Genomic DNA, 23,246 nt, shown 5'->3' on the forward strand with positions numbered 1-23,246 from the left:
GTAGTGAGATGCAGTAATTGAATCTGGTTCAATTAAAGGCAGCAGCAAACAGAAAAGTCTTCAATGTGGACTTAAAGGAGCTGAGGGTCTCAGCAGACCTGCAGCTTTCAGGGACCTTGTTCCAGATATGTGGAGCAGAAAAGCTGAACGCTGCTTCTCCATGTTTAGTTCTGACTCTTGGAACAGAAAGTAGACTCGTCCCAGATGACCTGAGTGGCCGGGATGGTTCATAAGATAGCAGCAGATCACAAACATACTTAGGCCCTAAACCATTCAGTGCTTTATAAACCAGCAGCAGGATTTTAAAGTCAATTCTTTGTTTGACAGGGAGCCAGTGCAAATACCTCAGAACTGGAGTGATGTGATTCACTTTCCTGGTCTTAGTGAGGACTCGAGCTGCAGCGTTCTGAATCAGCTGCAGCTTTCTGATTGACTTTTTACAGAGGCCTGTGAACACACCGTTACAGTAGTCAAGTCTACTGAAGATAAATGCATGGACAAGTTTCTCCAAATCCTGTTGAGACATAAGTCCTCTAACCCTTGATATATTCTTCAGGTGGTAGTAGGCTGATTTTGTAATTGTCTTGATATGGCTGTTCAGGTTGAGGTCTGAATCCATAACTACACCTAGATTTCTAGCTTGGTTTGAGGTTTTTAACATTAGTGATTGAAGCTGAGCGCTGACTTTCAATCGTTCGTCCTTGGGACCAAAAACAATTACTTCTGTTTTATCTTGATTTAATTGAAGAAAATTCTGGCACATCCAGTTATTGATTTCTTCAATGCATTTAGCCAGCCCTTGTATGGGACTATAGTCCTCTGGTGATATAGTTATGTAGAGTTGTGCGTCATCTGCATAATTATGATAACACACTTTGTTGTTTTTCAACCTGAATTATTATTACATTATATTTAGCAACTGCATTTGAATAATTCCAACTCAAAGGAGAACAAGGATGGTTGTGTTAAATCAGGGGTCTCAAACTGGCGGGCCATTTGCAGCCCCAAAAAAAAATTCTATTAAAATGTTTTATTTAGTTTGGTTCAAAATAATGGCAAAGGTCAAAGGTGACCGCACATGATCGGGCAGTTTTGGATAAGAAGCGAGCAGGTTACGCTGGCAGCTGTTTGCAGACCCCTTCTCAGCGGATGTGGAGAGTGTCTCAAGTATGTTGCAAATGGAACCTATTGACTTGCAGTGCAACAGTGATCTAAAAGCTAAATTCAGAGAGGCACAAAGAAAACCAGACATGACTGGACAATTCATGAGAGAATTGCCTCCATCCTTCCCTAAGCTGACAAAAGTGATCAATCAGGTAATGTGTCTTTTTGGAAGCACAACAAAAAAAAAATCCAATATATTTGCACTGTTAAAAGCTAATATAAAAATGTATAGAAACTGCTGGTTGCCTTTTTCTTTGTTAAGTATGACAAAAATATGTTATGAATGTAAAAGTAAATAAATAAGTAAACTTTCAAAAATATTGCCCTTTCTGTGTGGCCTTCCTATGAAGGCCACATGAGATCTATGAGGCCCCAAGCCAAATTGAGTTTGTCATTCTGTGTTCATTTAACACAGGGGTTTCAATGTACTGGGTGTTAGTACTAAGAGACCTGCAGATCCTCTTTAGTTAAATGCCTGCAAACATTTATAATTTGTATTATTCAATTTGTAACCATTGTAGCACGGTTATACCTTTTACCTTTTGAACCGTTTTATATCTGAAATGATCTCAAAGGAATTGATAGATGGATCACTGCATCATATTCATGGGTTTTATGTGCCACTAAATGAAGTGTGTTTTCTTTCCGCCTACCTAACGATGGGTTATTTAATAATTTATGTTATTATATAATATCATGTGCACTCCAACTTGAAAATTCAAACAAAACGTCCCTCTTCCAGGATATTTGGAGGTCTGGTCCTGGACGTCAAGCGGAAGTTACCGTTCTACTGGAGCGACATCAGAGACTCCTTCAGTCTGCAGTGTCTAGCCTCCGTCCTGTTCCTCTACTGCGCCTGCATGTCCCCTGTCATCACATTTGGAGGTCTGCTCGGGGAGGCAACAAAAGGCAACATAGTGAGTCTGAAAGCTTGTCACTCAAAAGTCAATACTTTTCATGAGCCCAGTGGGAATCTAACCTCTGTTTCTAGGTACCATGGTACAATTCTGAAATCACATCTGAGTATATAATTTCTGGTGGTACTGTCAAGGAAAGTCACCATAATCTTTCACCCACTTCACCGTGCGATCACATTCTCATCCAGCTAGGTGTCTTTCACTGTGAGGTCTGAAATCACTGTCCAAAATGGGATATGATGAATAATCAGCCTCCCATGCACTAATCTGTTATCATAATGCAAGCTATATAGTGTCTCTCTTTTTATCGCTCCCTCTGTCTGCCGCTCCCTCCTTTTTTAACCAGATGTCCTTACTAGGGCAGGGACTGTTGGCACAGGCACAGTCTGTGTGCTGGTGTGTGTGACGCGTCCGAATAAACTCGGCAAACGAGGGCTACACACAGATATGTCTTCGGACAAGTCAGTGGAGCGGAAACATTCAAACCGTTTTTGTCTAGCCTCTCAGACGCAGCGCTGAATGTCTGTTAAATCACAAGTGTCTGTCTTGTCAGGGTTCTCTTCTTCAACTCTCTCTTCTCCTTCAGTCTTTTCCTCTATCTTGCTTTGGGTGGTTTTACGTACCACATCCTCCCTCACTCCCTCCCTCTCCTGTGTTTCTACAGAGTGCCATAGAGTCTCTGTTTGGGGCCTCACTGACGGGAGTGGCATACTCCCTCTTCGCAGGCCAGCCCCTCACTATTCTTGGCAGCACGGGCCCTGTTTTAGTTTTTGAGAAGATCCTCTTCAAGTTCTGCACGTACGTTCAAGGAAGTTTGTTTCATGATACTGAGTCAAAATACTGATTAGACAAAATGGTCTACATTGTGTGCAGTATTTTGTGTTTTTAAGTTATTTCATTTTCGTGTGTGTGTGTGTGTGTGTGTGTGCGCCTGAATCCATTCTCCATCGGTTTCTCCACCTTTGCTGTCTTTCCCAGTGACTACGGACTGTCCTACTTGTCACTTCGGACCAGCATTGGTCTGTGGACAGCCTTCATGTGTCTGGTCCTGGTGGCCACAGATGCTAGCTCCCTGGTCTGCTACATCACCCGCTTCACAGAGGAGGCCTTCGCTGCACTCATCTGCATCATCTTCATCTACGAGGCTCTCGAGAAGCTCTTTCACCTGGGGGAACACTACCCTGTCAACATGCACAACAACTTGGACAACCTTACCCTTTATTCGTGAGTACTCATATTTAAGTTTTGTATTTATTTTTTTTGTTGATCTCTTGTTCAAAGAGTTAGTTGAATAGACTATGACATTTTCTGATAATTGATATGTTCAGCATATTTTATACTGTTTTTAATTTGGAGTATGTATTTATTCAGTAATCAGAGTTTGAAAAGTCCCTTTTTCTTCAGGTCAGGGTGTCATGTTAAATGGTTGCATACAGTAGTGTATTATGCACATGAAAAATATCCAATTAAGAACACACCGCTCTTGCTGCTGAAAACTGTAATAGTAGTGCTTGAGCTGTTCCCAGTTCATGTCTTCCCCAGAGCTGAAAATTACCCCCTTCCAAAATAAGGAATTTAAAAACAACCGATGCCAGCAGATTTGCTGCATCCTGTGTTTTTAATTGACTTTAAAATGAACCAAACTTAAGCTAAGCATCCGTACTTTGCTCAGCATTTGTTCTCTTGTCCCCAGGTGTCAGTGCTCTCCACCGGTCAATGCCTCGGATGAGCTCACACAGAAGTGGAACAGCACAGGATACAGCTCAGACTCTATCTCATGGAGCAGCCTCAGTGTTTCGGTGAGACCAACACACAATGACCTCCACCGTCGTATGCAGGAGTCCTACCCATGTATAGTATGTGTTGAGCAAACAGACATCATTGGCCTATATCCTGTTCTGTACATACCTTCTCACACTTGCACCAACTCACTAATTCACACCGATAAGTTGGACACATTAACATTAATGCAACAACAGTAACCGCTACAAGAACTGCGACTGGTCTGCAAAAACAACTGCTACCTCAGTACTGGAATAGCTTATCACATTTTGTATGACAATACTAGTCGAATACTTCCTTTTTCTCTAGATGTGTAAGACACTCCATGGGGAGTTTGTGGGTCCTGCCTGCGGTCATCATGGGCCCTACATCCCAGATGTTCTCTTCTGGTCCGTCATCCTCTTCTTCACCACCTTCTGCCTGTGTTCCTTCTTTAAGCAGTTCAAGACGGAGAGATATTTTCCCACCAGGGTGAGGCGTTTGCTACATTTAAGTACATTCTTCTCTAGGTACTGCTAGTACTGCTCTTAAAGGTATAATGGGTAACATTTCCACAATTAAATGCATAAACCCATATGTTTTATATTTTCTTACGTTATTCTAAATGTTTCCAACAATGTTCAAACCTAGTAAGCTCTGTGATTTTCTTTAAGGAAACTGTGTGTTTTTATTTGGTTGCCTGGTAAGTGTCATATTCCCTTTACCCCAAATATGGTAACAGGATCCGTCTCGTGTAAAACTAAGTTTATCTGTGTCCTTGCGAGTTTGTGTGCTTATGTTGGGCCAACAGCCTTGCAGTCGTGGAGTAATCCTGTATCTCTACAAGGTTGCATTGGCAGCTGTGCGTGACATGCTAATTTGAATGTAGTGTGGAATTTGCTTTGGGGTTCTAGTTATAAAGTCATGAATCAAGGTCAAGGTTGTTTTTGAATATCATAAATTTACAAGAAACTTTTCTTTTGTGCTGATTTTGTTAGTCCCTGTGGACAAAAGCTGCAGTGCTTCTGAGCACCAGAATCCCGTCAGAAAACCTAATTTTACTGCAGCAGTATTTTAACATGGAGTCATGTCAGATAGATTATTATCGACAACGGTGGTTGTTTTAACAATGGAGACAACGACTCATGATCCCATTTGGGCTGCGAAATTCGAAATTGCAATATGGTGTTTCAAAATACCATTCTTTTATTAAATATTGTCGTGCGGCACAGATGTCCTGGTCTAAACATCATATTCCTCAGACTTAAAAGTTTTTTTTTTTTAATATATAAATGAGAATTATGTAAAAATGAGCATTCCTTCTGTTATGGCAAATCAATAAACCATATCGCAATACAAATATCAATACAAATATTTTGAATTATATAATCATCATGACAGTTTGGCCTTAATCACACACTAAATCCTCAAAGTCCAGAAAATTATTTCTTATGTGGCTTTGAACAACAAAGTACAATATATTTTTATATGACTTGTTTTAGAAAAATATTTAAATTCACATCTGGCTCCTCTGTGCATGCTGTGCAGATCTCACTTATAGAGCTTCTCACGCTATGTACATGTTTGCATTGTGTCAGTCATTAGTATGCTGGAGCAGTCTCTGTACAGAAAGAAAAGACTTCCTTGCATCCTCCCACACAGTACCAGTTAGTCTGTTATCACTTGCTCTTCTGTGTGGGCAGGTGCTGCTATTGTCTGAATTGTTACGCCTTTTTTCTGTTGACATCAATGTAACGATTTCTTTGTTGGATCTCGACAGTGACCTTAAGTAAAAGGCTGTGTGTGACAGTAGAAAATAAATGACTGTTTTGCTTGTGTGCTGTGTTCTATAGGTGCGATCCACTATCAGTGACTTTGCTGTATTTATAACCATCATGGTCATGGTGTTGGTGGACTATCTAATGGGGATCCCTTCTCCTAAACTGAATGTTCCTGACCGCTTTGAGGTAGGCATCTATTCCAGCACGTCTGTCTGTTTTCATGCATGATCAACCCAAGTGACAAGGGGACGTCACACATTATTACTTCTTCTGTAAAGTCATTCTTATGTAAGCAAAGATTACTCTAAATGCTGTACTTAAATACATTTACACTTGGTATACCAGTCCTTAACTAATGTTCACATCTTCAAATGTTCTCAAATAATAATGCTATGCCATATATATATATATATATTAAATGCAGACCATTCCTGCTTTTTCCCCACAGCCAACTTCAAAGAACAGAGGCTGGCTGATGGACCCATTAGGGGAAAATCCCTGGTGGACGCTGCTGGTGGCGGCACTTCCTGCCTTGCTCTGCACCATCCTCATCTTTATGGACCAGCAGATCACTGCAGTCATCATCAACCGCAAGGAGCACAAGCTCAAGGTCAGACCGGCCTGTGGAGATTTACTTTTAGCAGTGTTGCATCTTAGAGTTATATGCAAGTTTTCTGAGGTGGAAGTTTCCAAAGAGTCAATTATATTTCTTTCTGTGGTTGCATCTATCCCTTCTTTTAATACCCAAACGTGCAAACTGTAGCTGTGCAGCATCTAAGACACAAGTTATATTTTTAATTTATGTTTATGTTTAAACGTAAATTTCCAATTTACGGTGTAATTCATTTTTATTCTCTTTAACCGTAATTTGTGCTTTCTCCATCTTCCACTCTTTCTATCTGAAAATTCTTGAAAATCTTGAAAATTAATAAAGCAAACATTGGAAATTATTGCAAGAGTGGATGAGTAAACGATTTAGAGATCATGCTCCTTAATCTATTTTTAATTGAAGTACATGCTTCACTGGCTCTCAGACTTATTTGCTGTCTCTCGTCTCCCTGTTTGTCCCACAGAAAGGCTGTGGCTATCACCTGGATTTGCTGATAGTGGCAATAATGCTGGGCGTGTGCTCCATGATGGGCCTGCCGTGGTTCGTGGCCGCAACCGTCCTCTCCATCTCCCACGTTAACAGCCTGAAGGTGGAGTCTGGCTGCTCTGCACCAGGAGAGCAGCCCAAGTTTCTGGGCATCCGGGAGCAGCGTGTCACTGGATTCATGATCTTTGTCCTCATGGGCTGCTCTGTTTTCATGACATCAGTGCTCAAGGTGAGATATTATATTATCACATTATAGATCGTCCTAAATGAGAAGTTTATATAGGTAGCTAAATATTAGTGATGGCGAGTTGAAGCTTCCTGAAGCATTGAAGCTTTCCATCCAATTGGTTCGCTCATGTACCGGAGCTTCACGGAGCTTCATTTGCTCTACTGCGCCACCAAGTGGACAATAGATGTAAAACAGGCAGAGTGATCATAACGACACCATGGCTTTGGTGTGTGAAGCTTTAAATGGAATAAATTATGTTTGTGACGCCAATACATCAATTATTAACTTATTAATATTGTGTCTATCTTTATGATATATTGGCGGGGTCAAAATCAAAACTCGAAACCAATTGGGAGAGGGTTGTGATGTGGCTGTGGGTCAGTGGTTAGAATATCTGACTTTCAGTGAGAGGATCGGTGTTTCAAGCCTCAGCTCCGCTTGTTGATGTGTCCAATTTTTTTAAAGTAAAAATAAGAACTTTTCCACAGTGCTGGGCTTATTGAGACTATTTCGCCTGCTTTATAAAATACCCTTTCACAGGCACACATGAAGCTGGGTACAGAGAGGAAGGGGGGGAAATCCATTGAGTTTCTCTGCCTCTTATATTTCAAATCGCACGGCAAACCCACGAACCATTTTCTGAATCAGTCACGTGGTCCGGCCGGCTCGCGAGGCTTCGAACGTCACCGCATACGTCATCGACACAAGCCTCGATACGCGCGTCACCAAAATCTACCTGGATTACTCGACACGCGCATCGAAGCCTCGACACGAAAGGACACATCACTACTAAATATCAGTTAATTAATTTCACATGTTTTAACTCCTGTCTTCTCAATTTGTCCTGGTGTTGAAAGTTCTTTTCCTGAACTGCAAGTTGAATAATGTATGCTATTGAACTCTGCTCTTTACAGTTTATTCCTATGCCAGTCCTGTATGGAGTCTTTCTCTACATGGGTGTCTCCTCCCTCAAAGGCATTCAAGTAAGACTCACAGATCAATGTGTTTTGTTTTATTAAATATATCACAAAAGACAAGTACAACTTCAACATAGTACACTTTATTTAAGCTCTTGTCCATCCCTTCCAATGCCCCCAGTCTCCCAAGTACTGGACCTTTCAAATGTGTACACATATATTAAATACACTGATGTAAATATCTGGTAAGACTCTACTCTGCTGGTCTTTGAAGATAATGTTTCATTCTGAACAGAACAGCAGTTAGGTAAGATAAGTTTTCCCCTTGTAGTTCTAAACCTTTGATCGTTAGTCAGAAGAATCCCCCTTCTGACTACGATATTGAATTTCCTCATCTCATCTTTCTTATTAGCACTTCTTATCTCTCTCACTGAGCCTCTCATGTTCTCCGCAGTTCTTTGACAGAATCAAGTTGTTCGGCATGCCTGCCAAGCACCAGCCCGACCTGATCTACCTGCGCTACGTGCCGCTGTGGAAGGTCCACGTCTTCACTCTGGTGCAGCTCACCTGTTTGGTGCTGCTCTGGGTCATCAAGGCCTCCGCAGCAGCTGTTGTATTTCCCATGATGGTAATGACCTCAACTTCACATTTCATGATATGTTGAAGACAAAGACTCATTCAAGATATGTCACAACACATAGGAGTTTGTGTTCAGCTGTAAGAGGATGAAAACACATTTGTACTATCACCATACATGTAATTAAGATATTAAATACTTTCCTCAGTGTAATATGTGTTTTTATTCAGTTTTATTTTATTTACATTTAGTGACGTTAAACCATTGATAATGGCTTTCTTATCTCTGTGTCTTCAGGTTCTGGCGCTGGTCTTTATCCGAAAGCTTCTAGACTTTTTCTTCACAAAAAGGGAGATGAGCTGGCTGGATGACTTGATACCAGAAAGCAAGAAGAAGAAAGAGGACGACAAGAAAAAGAAAGCGCAAGAAAAGCTGGTAAATCTGGAATGGAATGTCTAGTTTTTCTATTTAAAGGGGCAATGTGACATTTGGAGCACTCGAAAGAAATCGGCGTCAGGATTTCGACTACTACTACTCCTGGGTGCAACTGCGTCTGTCAACCAAACGGCTGACAGACGATTATAGTTTACGTTAGCGGTATGGTCCGTGTACATTTTGATAGTTTGTTTATTAGATTAAATACGAAATGATAAAAACTAGAAACAATTCTTTGTTTCGTCCTCCCTGCCACCAGAAGACTTATTTCAAGGAGAGCATGAATCGAGAGAGAGACCTTCTGACAGACCCCTGCATCACAATACATATACGTCTTTGACATAATACCAACACTGTAACCGCTCCACATTCTGTTGATAATATTAGATCATTGATTTAATTAAAAGTCCTGGCTGCATCTTACATTGCACCTTTAACTAAAAGTTGACTGGAGCAGGCTTTTCACGTTGAGGGCGTTCGTTCTGCATTGACCTCACTTCTCTTCCAAGTTGGGGAAATCTAAACCGAATCAACTCAGACTTGGTCTTTAGGTCTAGAACCAAGCAGACAGTTTATTCTAAATGTTCAAACAAAGAATACAATAACAATATTGCTCTGAATTGTTTAGTACTGTATATGTTTGCTAGAAGAGTACAAGTTCAAACATGCTATACCACCTTTTGTACACAGTTCCAGTAAACAGAAATGCTCGCGCTTCACAAGCCATGTAGATGTCGTTCTCAGTTTGGAAATCGTTAACAGTATACTATATCAATACAGTCACTCAAATTTTAGGTCGGTGCAATAATGCTTCAATTCAAGTGGTGGGACCTTGATGCATGAAAAGTGGATGTTAATCACGTAGCTAGTGGATCTTAATTAACTGATTTGGAAATAGTCAGTTACAATACCCTTGAGATGCCCTTCAGGTACAGCAGACAGGTATTGTTATGTAAAGTAGAGGAAACATTTTATTCATGGCCAAAAAAATGGCTGCTAAGATTCTCCTGTGGTTATGTGTGCACACAAATGAATGTATTCTCTCATAACACCCAACATTCAGAGTTGGCCCTAAAAAGTAGCATGTTTCAGAGGATATGAATATGACAGTTGTGCCTGTATATTACCTGGCTCACTGCAGTTGCGGCCCTTTTGTGATTTAGGCTTCCAATGCTGTTTTCACTCAGGAAGAAGAGTCCAAACTGTACAAAGAAGATTCGAGGGAGCTGACGGTCAACTTTGAAGACTCAAACCTTCTCAACATCCCGGTGAAGGCACTCTCGGGCAGGTAAGTGGTGCAACGCCGTGAAGCACACTTTGACGCACAGTTGTGGGATTTCACATGCTTAGTGAGGCATCACGTGTTTTCTATTTTTAATCATACAGAGATGGTGATTTGATGGTCTGACCCTTATGAGGCAACAAAACAATTTTTTTTGTGATGTCTTAAAATGCTTTATGTATGTATGTATGTATCTATCTATGTATGTATGTATCTATGTATGTATGTATGTATCTATGTATGTATGTATCTATCTATCTATCTATCTATCTATCTATGAAACATAAGAGAAAAGATGAAGTTCCTAGTAAATAATAAACTAGAGCTGAAAGTACATTTTCTGATGCATCATTGTCATGTACTCCTTGTAATGGCAATTCTGACACTGGTCGTCAGCTGTGTGTTGTTATGTCCATCTTGAACAGATCATACAGAATAGGACTAGTGACCCACAGCCTCCCAATGGAAGAAGAGGTAGCAGGGCTGTGTGTCTGATGGAAACCATCTGACCCACATGGCTGCGTGCTAACCCTCCTCACTGATACTCAGACAGTTAGCGCATGGCCAAAACTGTCAGTCCTCCGCTATTTAATAAAACAAACAAACCCAGAAATAACGGCTTATTAAAACACACTGCCTTGTGTGTTGTTGTGTTTTTTTTTTTATGTTGAGGGTAAAATGGTCTGTGATCAAATGTTTGTCTAATTGAAATAATCTTATCCTTGTCTAACTAACTATTAATGTGTACACAATCAACTTGTGACAAATAGTGTTGGCCTCTAATGCAAAAGGCCCACATTTCTTTGATACACGTAAACATGTAGCATATTGTATCTGGCCGTTCTGGTCTCTCTCTGATTTTCTATGCATGTGTGTGTCTGCTTGTTTCAACTGTCCTGCACTAAACCTCTCCCACTGATTTGACGTCTACATGCCTGTCTTCTCTTTTTGTTTGTGTGTGTGTGTGTGTGTGTGTGTGTGTGTGTGTGTTTGCATTTTTTGCATGTAGTTCTGATTCTGACCCCTTGGTTGTAAATATTTCTGATGAAATGGACAAAACTACAGCGTGGAAAGCAGTGAATTCGAGTCATGTATCCAACCTGTGAAGCGTAGCGGAAGGTACCTATGCCATCTGCTGGAGTTTTCTAGATCCCCCCTCCTCCCCTCCGAATTGCATTACTTTTGATATTATTTTGTAATGTCAACCCCAACAAATTATGTTGGGCTACTGAATTTTGACTGGAAGTTTATCTTCACACTGTAGTGAAATAAACAGAAGCTTATTGTTGCCTGGAATATTTAAAGCAGGATAGAACTGTACATCCAAAATACAGTGTTGGAAAAAGCAAAGATAAGGGTTCCTTTTTTATTTCCTGTTGCTAAAGCTTTTAATTTTAGTATGTGAACAGGAATACTTAAAATTTGTCAATGTTTTATGGATTTCCTCAAAGTACCGGTATTAATCTAGAATTGTCTCAATTAAGAGCTGCGTGTTTCAACACTGTCCTCTCTTAATGCCCCATCATCAAGGTGTACAGTAGGTGGTAAAAGCTTGTTCTGAGAGCACTGGTAATTGGGCACGATCACTCTACATGACAAAATCCCTCAGTTTCATTTGCTCTCCACCCCGCAGCAGCAACATGAATTTGCGCATCAAGTGCTCATCTATTGTGTGTCTTCTTCATCTCTTTACCACAGCCAGGAGAAGATTACCTGCGTTAGAGTCGACATCAGCCCCGACTCGCCAGGAAAGGTCTCCACAAGCGAGACCTTCCTGTGATAACCGGAGGTCCTCCTCCTGTCTCGATACCTCCCCTCCCCACCCGACACGACGCGCTTCCCCGCTGACGAGCACCATCTTAGTGGCAAAGGGGGCCTAGAACTGCAGCACAGCCCGCCTGCAGTGTTCCCATCTGGGGCAGCGGGCGAGCTCCCCCAGGGCTGCGAGTCTTACTCAAAGTCTCGTCAGCGTGCAGCGCATGTACACATGCAGAGCGCACACCTCCGAGGAATGAAGGAATCCTGCTGTTGCTGCCCACCGACGCTCACCGTTTAGGAGGTTTCTCAAACTATCAATTTGTCACACATTAAAACCACAGATGCCAAAGGCCGGGGCCTCACTGGTGAGGATCTTGGACTGGTTGAATTTTACTTTTATCCCACTGTATATTTTAATTTCTGTTTACGGTTATTGTTTTAGCTGAATACCATGCTGTACATTTTGGGGTTCTTTGTAGCTCATACACCAGGAGTTGCCCTGCACTGTTTTGTTTCCATGTTAGGTTGGATTAAGAAGATTAAATCGCTAAACTACACCAGCTTCAGAACTCGTTTGATGAAAGCATTCAGGTACGGTCAGTGTCAGCTGATTCTTTTTTCATAGATGTATGGCACGGTAAATGAAACGAACCAAAACAGGTACATTCAGAGATACTAGTACTACTACTGCACCACACTACTACACATCTTAGTAGAATTTGCTCATGAATCATCACTCCTGTCTGCAGGGGATCACTCAGTATTGTCGTCAGTCGGTTGTTTTCACTGTGAACCTCACTGTTCATGTTGTATGTTATCTTATAGAAATATTATGTATGTATTCTGTGTTCTTTTAATTTGTAGCATTATAGGAAACCTACTTCAGAGGCCATATGAAGTCTGTACTGTACAGTAAGCACTTTGCCAGTATAGTTTCTTACCAAAAATGGATTATAGTGTGTTAATATCTGCGTTAGTTAACGTTAGAGCTGTTGTTCAAATGTCAGTTAAACAACTCAGGAATCTTGAATGATTTCTGACTGTGGTCACATGATATATATTTTGTTTTGGTCACCCGGCAGTGAGAATTATGTGTCCATCGTATTCCTTTCATCGCTGGTATCACAACTATTTTAGCAAGATCATAAAACATACTAGGTTGTTAAATTTAAGATAAAAAGAATATTCGTGACCCAGTTGGATGCACCGGTTTTTATACTGTCTGTTATTGTTGGTAATAGTTTGTATGTGTGCGTAGCGTGAAGATTACTTGGTATGTTTAGCGTTGCAGATCATTTTATGCAAAATATTTCTACAGTAAATGTAAAAAAACTATTATATTTTAAGAAGTTGTTCTTATTTTGCTATGTGCAGTCCTGTTTTAGCAATAAGTATTCCACACCGTGCAATGTATGGACTCGTGAACCTGGCAAAGAATAATTGGTGAAATTATTTTTGTGTCCATTTCAGCGGCTGTCTGTGTGTAGCTCCAGTGACTATACGGACAATAGCTTACGTGCCTTGTCGAAGCTCTTTATGTGCAAAGTCTCGTCCTGATGATTTACGTGTTCAGACCAGATGTACAGGTACACACCTGATGGCGCTCGAATGCCAAAGACAGACCATCATAACCGTCACCGCTACCGCTACGCTTCTGTCTGTAGTGTTCCTCGTCTGTGTGAAGGTCGTAGCCAGAGCCACCGACTCAAACGATGTAACTCCATTTATCTTCCATTTGCAAATGTTACTCTTAATATTGTTTGTGTGTGTGTGTGTGTGTGTGTGTGTGTGTGTGTGTGTGTTCTACTGTCGCAGCTCTAGTATTTACTCACATGTAAAAGCTCTGTTAACAATATTGAGGTACTGTTTCTTTATATATCTTTTTTGAACAATCAGTGAATGGCAATTACATTTTTTTGTTCTACTGTCAAATGAAGTCAGGGACATTTTGTCAAAACTATTTAAAAAAAAAAAATAGAATTTTAATTCAGCCACAAGTATTGCACAAGTTATTTCCTTCCACATAAGGAGCGTTTGATATAGAAAGTGTGAGCTGTCGATCGGTAGAATCAACACAACCACATGAACATCCACCCACCGAGTACCTATCCTTTCAGAATGTTTATTTTAATGAGGAATAACCTATTTTCACTTTACATTGGTTTCAACTTTGATATTTAAACTTAAAGAGGCGGATCATCGACGTCAACAACCAATATGTGGAGATATTACACTCGATCATCACTTAGTAAGAATGCATTTGTTCTGATGTACAGATGCACAACATCAGCGGCTCACTTGGCATCCTGTTGTTTGATTGCATTGTGACTCTTCTGTCATGACCGATTTGGTGCAAAGCAATAAAAGTGAATACATGGTGATGATCTTCTGTCTTCATTTTGTATGGACGCCCATCACACTGAGAAAATTCTCTTTTTTGGAGGTAACTCTCGGCCTAAAAGGCGTGTCGCTCAGTACTTGCATTTTATACCTGTACATTACTGTCTATTGTATTGTACAGTCAAAACTATGGCAGTACCACTTCATCAGACAGACGTCGCCTAGTTTAGCTTATTGCACATACAAGATAAGTTATACTTTATTGTCTCAGGGAAATTTGTCGTCTATATAAAAAGCTATTTTTGAGGTTTAGAAACTGTCTACATTGCATAGTTTGAGGACAAGTTAAGTTTTTTTTTTTTAATTATAAAATGTCCCACAAAGTACATATCTAAGTCACAATTGTTAAATACCCAATCTGAAGCAGTCTTTCTTTCAAAAATACGTATGTTGTAGGGAGGTTCTTGACTGCAACATTTTCATCAAGACAAAAGGTGGCAGCAGAGATCTGTCTTACACAACGGGTTGGAACTTACCACCACCTGTCTGTCAAATGTAAAAAAAAAAAAAAAAAACTAATTCTAGCAAGCCAATAAAAAACATGGTAAGATTTCTTCATCCAACCCTGCCGACACGGCACTGCTGGCACGTTAAGATTCTGTGTAACCTTGATTACAATCGTTGACACTCATTTGACTGATTAGACCACCTCTCAGGCCTGAGGGGGGATGCAGGCCACTGGGTTTGAGTGACACTTCCCTCACTGTTGTAGCAAACAACAAACAATCACAGAGAGAGAGCTAACAGACTTTTATTCACAGCAGACATGTTTTACTGTTGTCACAGTAGGAAAAGCACAGGTGAAATATATTTAGATATATTTAGATATATATAATATATTAACGATTGCTCGGTGCCACTAATTGGAATGCAGCTATCATTAATGTTATTAAACACCTGTGCCTTTCCTGTTTTTACCCAAGGCCTGGTATGACACTCACACACAGCACCTACACCTCCAACAGAGACAGGCGTGCAACCCAGACACTTTCATCACTTTCTGGTTGAGTAGGGAACCCGTGCTTCCAGTCCAGAGCTTTGCACAGCGGAGCTTCATGTTAACTGATTCCATGGAGTAGTTATCTGCTTCTGTCGTTCAGGGCCAGGGGCAAATAAGTCAATAGTTGTAACCACGTGTTGCTCTTAGTTTAAGTAAATAATCTGTAGGGGGAAAACATGGTATTATCCATCTAAATCCTCATGACTACATTGCCATGAATGAAGGTTTAATAAACATGACTATTATTGGTACAGAACATGTCAAAAGGTAACAGCATCAGCCATGTTCACACTCGAGATGTGTACGTTTTGTCCAACATGAAATCTGAACTTTCGCAGTGCAAAGTTTCTCTTGTTCGCTCGATGCCACGTGACTCCAGTCCATCAACGACCGCCCTGTTTGATATTCCATTAAGGGTGGAAGATCAATTCTTCTTCCTCACTCAGTTCACTCACTCCAGTAAAAAAAAAAGATCACACTTCTGTAGCCGACATCTCTCTGGGATACACTTCAACACAGTACACAATGTGTTCAGACACATTTTGATGAACTTCATCACTCATGTTAATTATCACAGGCGTTGCATGATTTAGAATTGTTCTCTGAAGTTTAGCGGTTGAACTGAAGTGGCCCTTTTTTAAATAAAATGTCTTATTTGGATATAACCGCCAAAATAAACAAATTTCAACAAATATTGCAGCAAATATTGCAGATTCTTGTTGTTAAACACAAGAATGCTGTAAATATTTGTCTTCATAAAAGTGCCTGTTCCTATTTTATTAATGCAGAAACAATGCATTGGCAGACACTATTATTATAACTATGTTTACAAGGCATCACTAGCGATCCTTGTGTATAGCAGTTAAACTCATTTTCGTGTGCAGTTCAAAAATGTTTTGACCATTTTTCCTCTTTTCACGTCAAATCATCAAATCAAGTCATTTGTGTTTCGGCTCAGAGTCTTGGACATGTAGTAAAGTAAACTATTGGGAAACTATAACACGGTACTGCAACAGAAGCGGTTTCCCTAAGCAGGCAGGATACTCGTCGTCCTCTTGAAGAAAGAATGTGCCCTTGTGGAGAACCGTGGTGGCTCGCGGTTCAGTTAGCAGCGTTTGGCGGCCCCTCCGGGATGAGAGACATGAAGAAGGTGATGATGAACGACCACGTGGAGGACAGGAAGCCCGCGTGGGGGGCGCTGTTCGGATCCTCGGCTCCTTCCTCTCCACTTTCCCCGTCGTCGTCCGAGCCCTCATCCATCACTCCTTCCTGTACGGGGTGAAATGGAATGATAGGAGGAACATCAGGGGAGGTACAGCAGGCTAAACACTGACATGCAGCGGTATAGATGAGACATTTTTGACTGAAATGTAGTAGATGCTATGTAAACTTGAGTTACTCTCAATGTCTAACCAATTCAGACTAATCATACGCAGATAAACTATTTCAAAAGGAGTCAATGTCCATTATGTTCCCTGGTGAAATGACCATGTAGCCTAAAATCAGGGATGTAAGTAACCAATCACATTTACTCTTCTCACTGTGACGAGTTTGTACCGTGCTCTAAAAATATTAATTTTACTTTTCAGCACATGTATTGTAATTTGCTACATTTCATTTGGCATTCGTTAGAGTGAAAGCAAAAGAGACGTGGAACAGTGCTGAAACTGTGTGAGACTGGAACAAAGTAAAAAGAGGTGGATCAGCAGCTGCAGCGTGTCTGAGGTTTGCAAGAGGAAAGAGACGGTTGAAACAATAAACAAGGCAATCAAATGATAATAATTCCTTCAAATGTAATATTTGGTGCTTTGAGCACTACAAGCTGAGAGGCATGAAGTCCTGTTATGTTCAAGAGAAGGCAGACACTCCCACCAAAACAATCAAGATTGATAAATAGTACAACAGGTAAGAGGTAAAATATGTATTTTTGATTTGAATTGACCCCAGAACTAGTTATACTGGGACAGAGAGGCTGAGTGGAATATGTAAACTGGGGCAGAGAGGCTTTCATTATTGTTTAAATGACCTGTTCCTTCTCTTTTTTAAAGTGTATGTTTATTTTAGTTTAGGTTCTAAAATGTCAGAACAATTAAAAAAATAGCTTCTTTAAATTGCCTTTTTGTCAGACAATCTAAAACCCAAACATGTCAAATAAAAGTGGATATGATCAACATCTTGGGAAATGGGTACAAGCAGATGTTTTGCTTTTTTTGCTTAATAAATGGTTCAAACGATAAATTAATTATGTAAATACTGGGTGTGATTCCAGCCCTACAAATCACTGTTACTTCAAGGAAGGCTTGTTACGGTGTATTTAGATGTTCTGTCAAAATCCTGTAATATTTAGAAACTCAGTGAACGACTTGCACTGCAAATACAAACTTTGCTTGAGATAAAGTGTTCTTGGTGAAGCTGAGATGGACGAGAGGCAGCTACCATTTCCTGTAAGTCCTGGTTCTGTAGCTCTCCCTCCAAATACTCCTGATTGGCTCCGTCTCCAGGAAGCTGGAGCTCATTCTCCAGGTTGAAGGGAAACCAGCCGGCCTGATGCCTGCACACAGCAAAACAGCTGACATTACAAACTTTTAGCAAATAACAATGAATATCCCATCCATTCATTATTAATTATACATTTTGAGCAAAATGTGAGGTCTGTGATAATTATAAGAAAAGAAAAGAATCATTATGGGAGGTGGATGGCATGATGTATAATATTAACCAAAAGCCCGGACTGCCAAATCAATATGCAGCAGCATAATTAAGGAACACTCACAGGTAAAGCACGAGCATGGCCATCATCACCATGACAAAGCGGCTGAAGGAGGAGTAGAAGTACACTATGCTGAGTAGGATCGCGGCGCGGGAGAACGTGTACACCCAGTCCAGCCAATCCCGGTTCAGCTCCTCCTCGTTCAGGATCTCCCCTCCCTGGGCGTTCATCTGGACTTCCGGGTTGCCACGGCGGTCCGCCTGAGGCCGCTGGCTCAGAGGGTCGGGCGGGTTGGAGGAAGTCGAGTACTGGTCGGGCCTGACGTGTTGAGAGGAGGCAGCCAGCAACTGACTAGAGAGAGAGAGAGAGAGAGAGAGAGAGAGAGAGAGAGAGAGAGAGAGAGAGAGAGAGAGAGAGAGAGAGAGAGAGAGAGAGAGAGAGAGAGAGAGAGGGAGAGAGAGACAATTACTTTTGGGATGGATAGGGACTCAATAAGGATAGGATATATACTTTATTCACCCCCATGGGAAAATTTGGTTGAGGCAGCAGCAAGCAGAGTTACATAGAAGAAATTTAAGAAAATGAAATAATAAAAGTGCAAAAATGCAAAGTATATGAAGTGTGTGTATATATAGTGTATTCAGTAAAATATAGTGTAAACACTCGGAAACAAGAAGGGACTTACTAGTGCATGTAGTACTGCCGGGCATACAACTGCTGCCACCACATTAGTGTCATAGGGTTGATGTAAGCGGGGATGTTTGTGGGAGCAGTTGACGGTGGGGAGTACTGATTCCAGCTGGAAATAGAGACATTGCGTTACAAAAACATTTCACTTGCCACACACACACACACACACACACACACACACACACACACACACACACACACACACACACACACACACACACACACACACACACACACACACACACACACACACACACACACCTACTATTTGTCTTTGACTGTCGATACATTACACTGATGAGTTATGTAATGGCTGCATCAACTAACAGCCATGGTAATTATATAATCAGGAAACAGGCCTAATTGTAACTTAACATGAACCACCGAGGCTGAGAAAATCAGACATGTGATGCAGTACAGTTTGTGTAAAAAATCAGTGGAAGTGTATTTTACGTTAATCTTCCTTGTGGCAACATTCAGACATTACAGGACTTTTCGTGGAGAGCAGCAATGCCCGTCGAATTATCCTCTTCAAGGTTGATTTTTCCAGTGTTCTAAAACTCTATTTGCTGTAGTGAGCTTACCTGTGCATTAATTGTGGATACATCTGGTCGTAAGGGAAGGGTCCAGTTCGCTGTCTGAGTCCATCACTGCTCTCAGCTGGAGGCGACTGGCTATGTTGTCCAGTGGAAGGACTAGTAGAGTTTTGAAGGGGCTGAAACCAGACAATTTAATTCCAAGTTTATGGTTCATCTTAAAAGAAAGGAAAGACAATTTTAATTTTTTTTAATCCTCAAGGAGCTAGATCACAGCACTGAGCTGGATGATGAAAGGAAATGCGCTGATGATGAAATGAATGGAAAGGTGTGAGGAGCGCGTGGCTGACCCACCGCGGGACCAGCCGAGTTCTCCTGAGGCTTGTTACTGCGGCTGCGGAGGGGCTTCGGGGAGCTGGGAGGGGTTCGGGAGGCGCACACCAGATGGAGCATGTGGTACTCATCCTGCTGTAGAAGCAAATAGAGCTCATTATTAAAACACAGTCCGTCCAAGTATTGCATGTTCAAAGAAAAGAACAAAGATAAACTTGTGAACTTTATAGTTGTACAGTGTGTCATTTTGTAATAATTTGCTTTAGGAACTGAAATTAAAAATAATTGTTTTCATGTTATCTGTTTAATATCAGTAAATGGACTTGATCTGGGACAATACATTCGTTTAATAATACCACCCATCACACTTGATACTATCTTTCCTGGATAGCATGTTTTTGTCTAGCTGTTAAATACAATAGCACCCTGGTATGCTGGGACACCAGCCGCCGCTCTTCTGGGAAGGCTTTCCCCAACCTGTCTGCAGGGCCAAGACGAGAGCCTTTGTGAGGTCAGCAGGTGATGCTGGCCGATAAGGCCTGGCTCACAGTCACATGTAAGAGTTTCAAAAGGTGTTTGAAAGGGGTAGAGGTCATGGCTCTGAGTCAGTCCTGACCAAACCAGGAAAACTACTTCTTTATAAATCTTGCTTTGTGCACAGGGGGCTTTGTCTTGTTTAAAGAGGACAGGATTCTTCCCACTTGTCGCTACAAGCAAAACATTATTTTAAATGTTTTGTTTATCAGTACAATTCATCTTGAGTGAAACTAAGGGGCCAAGTCCAAACCATGGGAATTTGACAGGTATCCACTTGCTGACAGTACGCAGTTGGTGAAAGCAGAGATTCAGGAAGCTTGTGTGCTTCTTGGTAGCTTTCAAATGACTACTACGAGCATTGCTCTAATAAATACAAAATCCACCACAGAGAGAACCTACCTTTCTGAGCACATCTTTTAGGGTAAAGTGATCCAAAAGCAGCTTCCCAGAATACACCAGCCTCTGGTCTTTGGAGCTCTAGAAATCCAAAAGTATAAAGGGTAATTAATTGGGTCACGGGAGATAATAGAATACAGTTAATCTCATGTTTAAACTTTTCTCGTGCATATGGACAACAATGTCGACAACGACAACAAGGAGCAGGAAAAAACGCAAACTCTGAAATGTAGATAACGACATCAAAAGGCAGACATTTTGTTTGAGCGAGTAATGAGGATGAGATTATAGTAACCTCAATTGGAATAAGTGGGTTTTAACAGTGGATTACCCTGGCATTGCAACAAGGTCAGAGTGTGTCCTCTCAAAGCCTACATTCACTGTACGACCTTTCAGGAATTCAAATGGCTTTTTTTCACATCCTGGCAAACTTGTTCTGGGTTCAAGTTGCCTCATTGTTAAATGTGTCACAATCAATGCCCACTAATTATTAACAAAAGTGCAGCCCTTAGCCAGAGCTTTTAAAAAGGGAAACATTTGTCCCTGTGTGTTTCATACAATGATTGCATCAGAACTATTCCAGGGCAGAGAAGAAAAGGGGGCGAAATCAGATTAATAGCACAATACAGCAGGAGTCTAAATGCCTTCCTTTCATTGTGAGGCCAAATCCACAGAATCCAAAGCTCTTTCAGCTGCAATTTAACCTAACTTTCACTTCAGAGAGTAGATCAGTGTCAATGGTCTGCGTGACTATGACAATTCAACCCTTATTACTCAGAGCAACAGCCATCTGAACTTGTTGGACTTGATTAAAGTCTACAAAACCAGCCAAATCCATTTCTTCTACACTATTCTTCTGGGCAGACATTCAACAACGGTCAACAATGTTTTTGATCTCATCTCACACAAATCACTTCCTGGGTTTAAATTCTACAGACATCATGCATTGCATGCCATCACATGAAGGGAGGGACCCAGCGGACGATGGTAACGGCTTGTTCACGCCATGTTTCTGTGCCGCACTATACCGTCAAGCTGCCCAGTACAGGTGAAAGCAACAACACACAGGTTGAACTCTTTCTGGTGCTTCAACAAAGGCAATCAGCTGACTTGAATGACAAAGGACAGTATGGTGGGCCAGAGAAGCACAGGCATCGGCCTTAATACATTGTTCTGGTGGACTGGAGCGAAAGACAGTACTCACTGGTTTGCTTGGGTATACATCTGAGATGTGCGCTTTGAGTTTCTCCACAGTCCAGTTCTGGCAACAGTTGATGGTGTGGTCATTGTACTTCTGGTTGGGTGCCCTGATGACAAGGGTAACAAGACTGTCCACAACACCTTGATCCATGACTCAAAACCATTTGTCTCAAGTGGGAAGAAAAGAGATCTGGACTGTCCTGTCAGGGGTTTACTGGCTCCAAGTCCTCCTGATAGCTTTCTAACGTGTTCCTGACATCAGACCGGAGCGTCCATGTTATTGTCACGTCTGGTGTCGCTGCAAAGTGTTTCCTGTCATTCTGTTCAGGCGGCAGACAGCTGGAACCCGAGGGGAGAAAGGAAAACCTGCGGTTAGCGTGATCCCAATAACACAATAGTGATGCATGCTATAGACGAGTAAGTCGTGCTACTGTCAAAACATAAACCTGACATTGCGAACAAACGTTACAATAACATACACATAATGACCCGTGAATACTTCGTGTAGTCGGACACACATTTAACACGACAAAAACGTGTAATGACACCTGGCGTTACGGTGTTATAACGATCTCGTACAGACGCACAGAGACGCTACTTTACAAGTGTGGGACACGATGACGTTTGACAGCGACCGTTAACTTGCCCCGGTTAGGAGTGTTTCACCGGCTAAGCTAACGTTAGCCTCAGTAGGTTTTCTGCTACTAATGCTCAGTCAACTCAAGCAGAAAAAGTTGTGCTTATACTGAGCCACCCACAGTAAAACGGCCTAGTTTCGTGAAGACGGTCGTCTCAAAGCGAGGGGTGACATATCGAGTGTGCCTACCTTGCTTACTCCCCCAGTGACATAAACATGCAGCCTTCTTTTAACTCCGAGCCCTGACAGAACCCGGAATGGTGTCGCTCTTCTTCGTTGGATTTCAGGATGTGGTCGATAGTCAGTGTTACCGGTGATTTACCGCCACCCACTGGTAGAGGTCTGAGCTACAAGCGCAGAGAAGTGATCGAATCTAGCGTGGGCCATAACGTATATCTGTAGTAAATGGCCATTATTTAATACAATAAATACGTTAGTAATTTAATAAATAGGATTATTCCCAGTTATATGAATTGGATTGAAAAGATATAAACATCTTCTCTGTATCACACTATACAACTGAACAGAGCCACACATTACAAAATATTATTATAAAATAACCAAATAGCCAAGTAAAAGTCTAAATCAAAAACTAAACGTGTAAGATGTACTGTGGGGCTGTTATAGACTGTATCTGTACAACATAAACTGGCAGCTCAATATATGTTTATAGGCATTTTTCTGAATCTATTAAGATGATTATGGACTTAACCAGGACAAATATTGGAAACAATAAGCACGCAAGCAAATTAATCAACTACAGATATATGATCACTGACTGAATTGATTGAGCTGGGCTGGGCTGGATCACCATGATGGGCTGAATGTGATTGCAGTTGAAATGATTCAATTTGACTGCCATCTGATGGTGACACAGCATAACACCATTA

General features: G+C 41.2%; 2 protein-coding genes across 2 annotated transcripts in view; one reads left to right on the forward strand and one right to left on the reverse strand.

Moving 5' to 3' along the window:
* The window catches only part of LOC306748837 (sodium bicarbonate cotransporter 3-like), a gene marked incomplete at its 5' end in the record, with an annotated part of 44,312 nt that extends 30,024 nt beyond the window's left edge, over positions 1 to 14,288 (forward strand). Inside the window, 14 exon segments of the mRNA XM_079232062.1 lie at positions 1,907 to 2,081; positions 2,746 to 2,879; positions 3,060 to 3,305; positions 3,775 to 3,880; positions 4,173 to 4,334; positions 5,696 to 5,809; positions 6,072 to 6,233; positions 6,697 to 6,948; positions 7,863 to 7,931; positions 8,320 to 8,493; positions 8,740 to 8,877; positions 10,065 to 10,165; positions 10,585 to 10,644; positions 11,858 to 14,288. Coding sequence (XP_079088188.1) covers positions 1,907 to 2,081; positions 2,746 to 2,879; positions 3,060 to 3,305; positions 3,775 to 3,880; positions 4,173 to 4,334; positions 5,696 to 5,809; positions 6,072 to 6,233; positions 6,697 to 6,948; positions 7,863 to 7,931; positions 8,320 to 8,493; positions 8,740 to 8,877; positions 10,065 to 10,165; positions 10,585 to 10,644; positions 11,858 to 11,939 — 1,975 coding nt within the window. The 3' untranslated portion in view covers positions 11,940 to 14,288.
* Positions 14,289 to 15,067: 779 nt separating this feature from the next.
* Positions 15,068 to 21,870, reverse strand: LOC306748595 (homocysteine-responsive endoplasmic reticulum-resident ubiquitin-like domain member 2 protein; the record flags this gene model as incomplete). The annotated part of the gene is made up of 8 exons (XM_079231780.1): positions 15,068 to 16,586; positions 17,754 to 17,868; positions 18,091 to 18,378; positions 18,713 to 18,826; positions 19,302 to 19,432; positions 19,608 to 19,721; positions 20,523 to 20,600; positions 21,724 to 21,870. 8 exons carry the CDS (start codon positions 21,868 to 21,870, stop codon positions 16,419 to 16,421), a joined length of 1,155 nt encoding a protein of 384 aa, XP_079087906.1. The 3' UTR covers positions 15,068 to 16,418.
* Positions 21,871 to 23,246: the final 1,376 nt, after the last annotated feature.

The sequence above is a fragment of the Taurulus bubalis genome, assembly GCF_910589615.1.
Source record: "Taurulus bubalis genome assembly, chromosome: 16".
NCBI lineage: Eukaryota > Metazoa > Chordata > Actinopteri > Perciformes > Cottidae > Taurulus > Taurulus bubalis.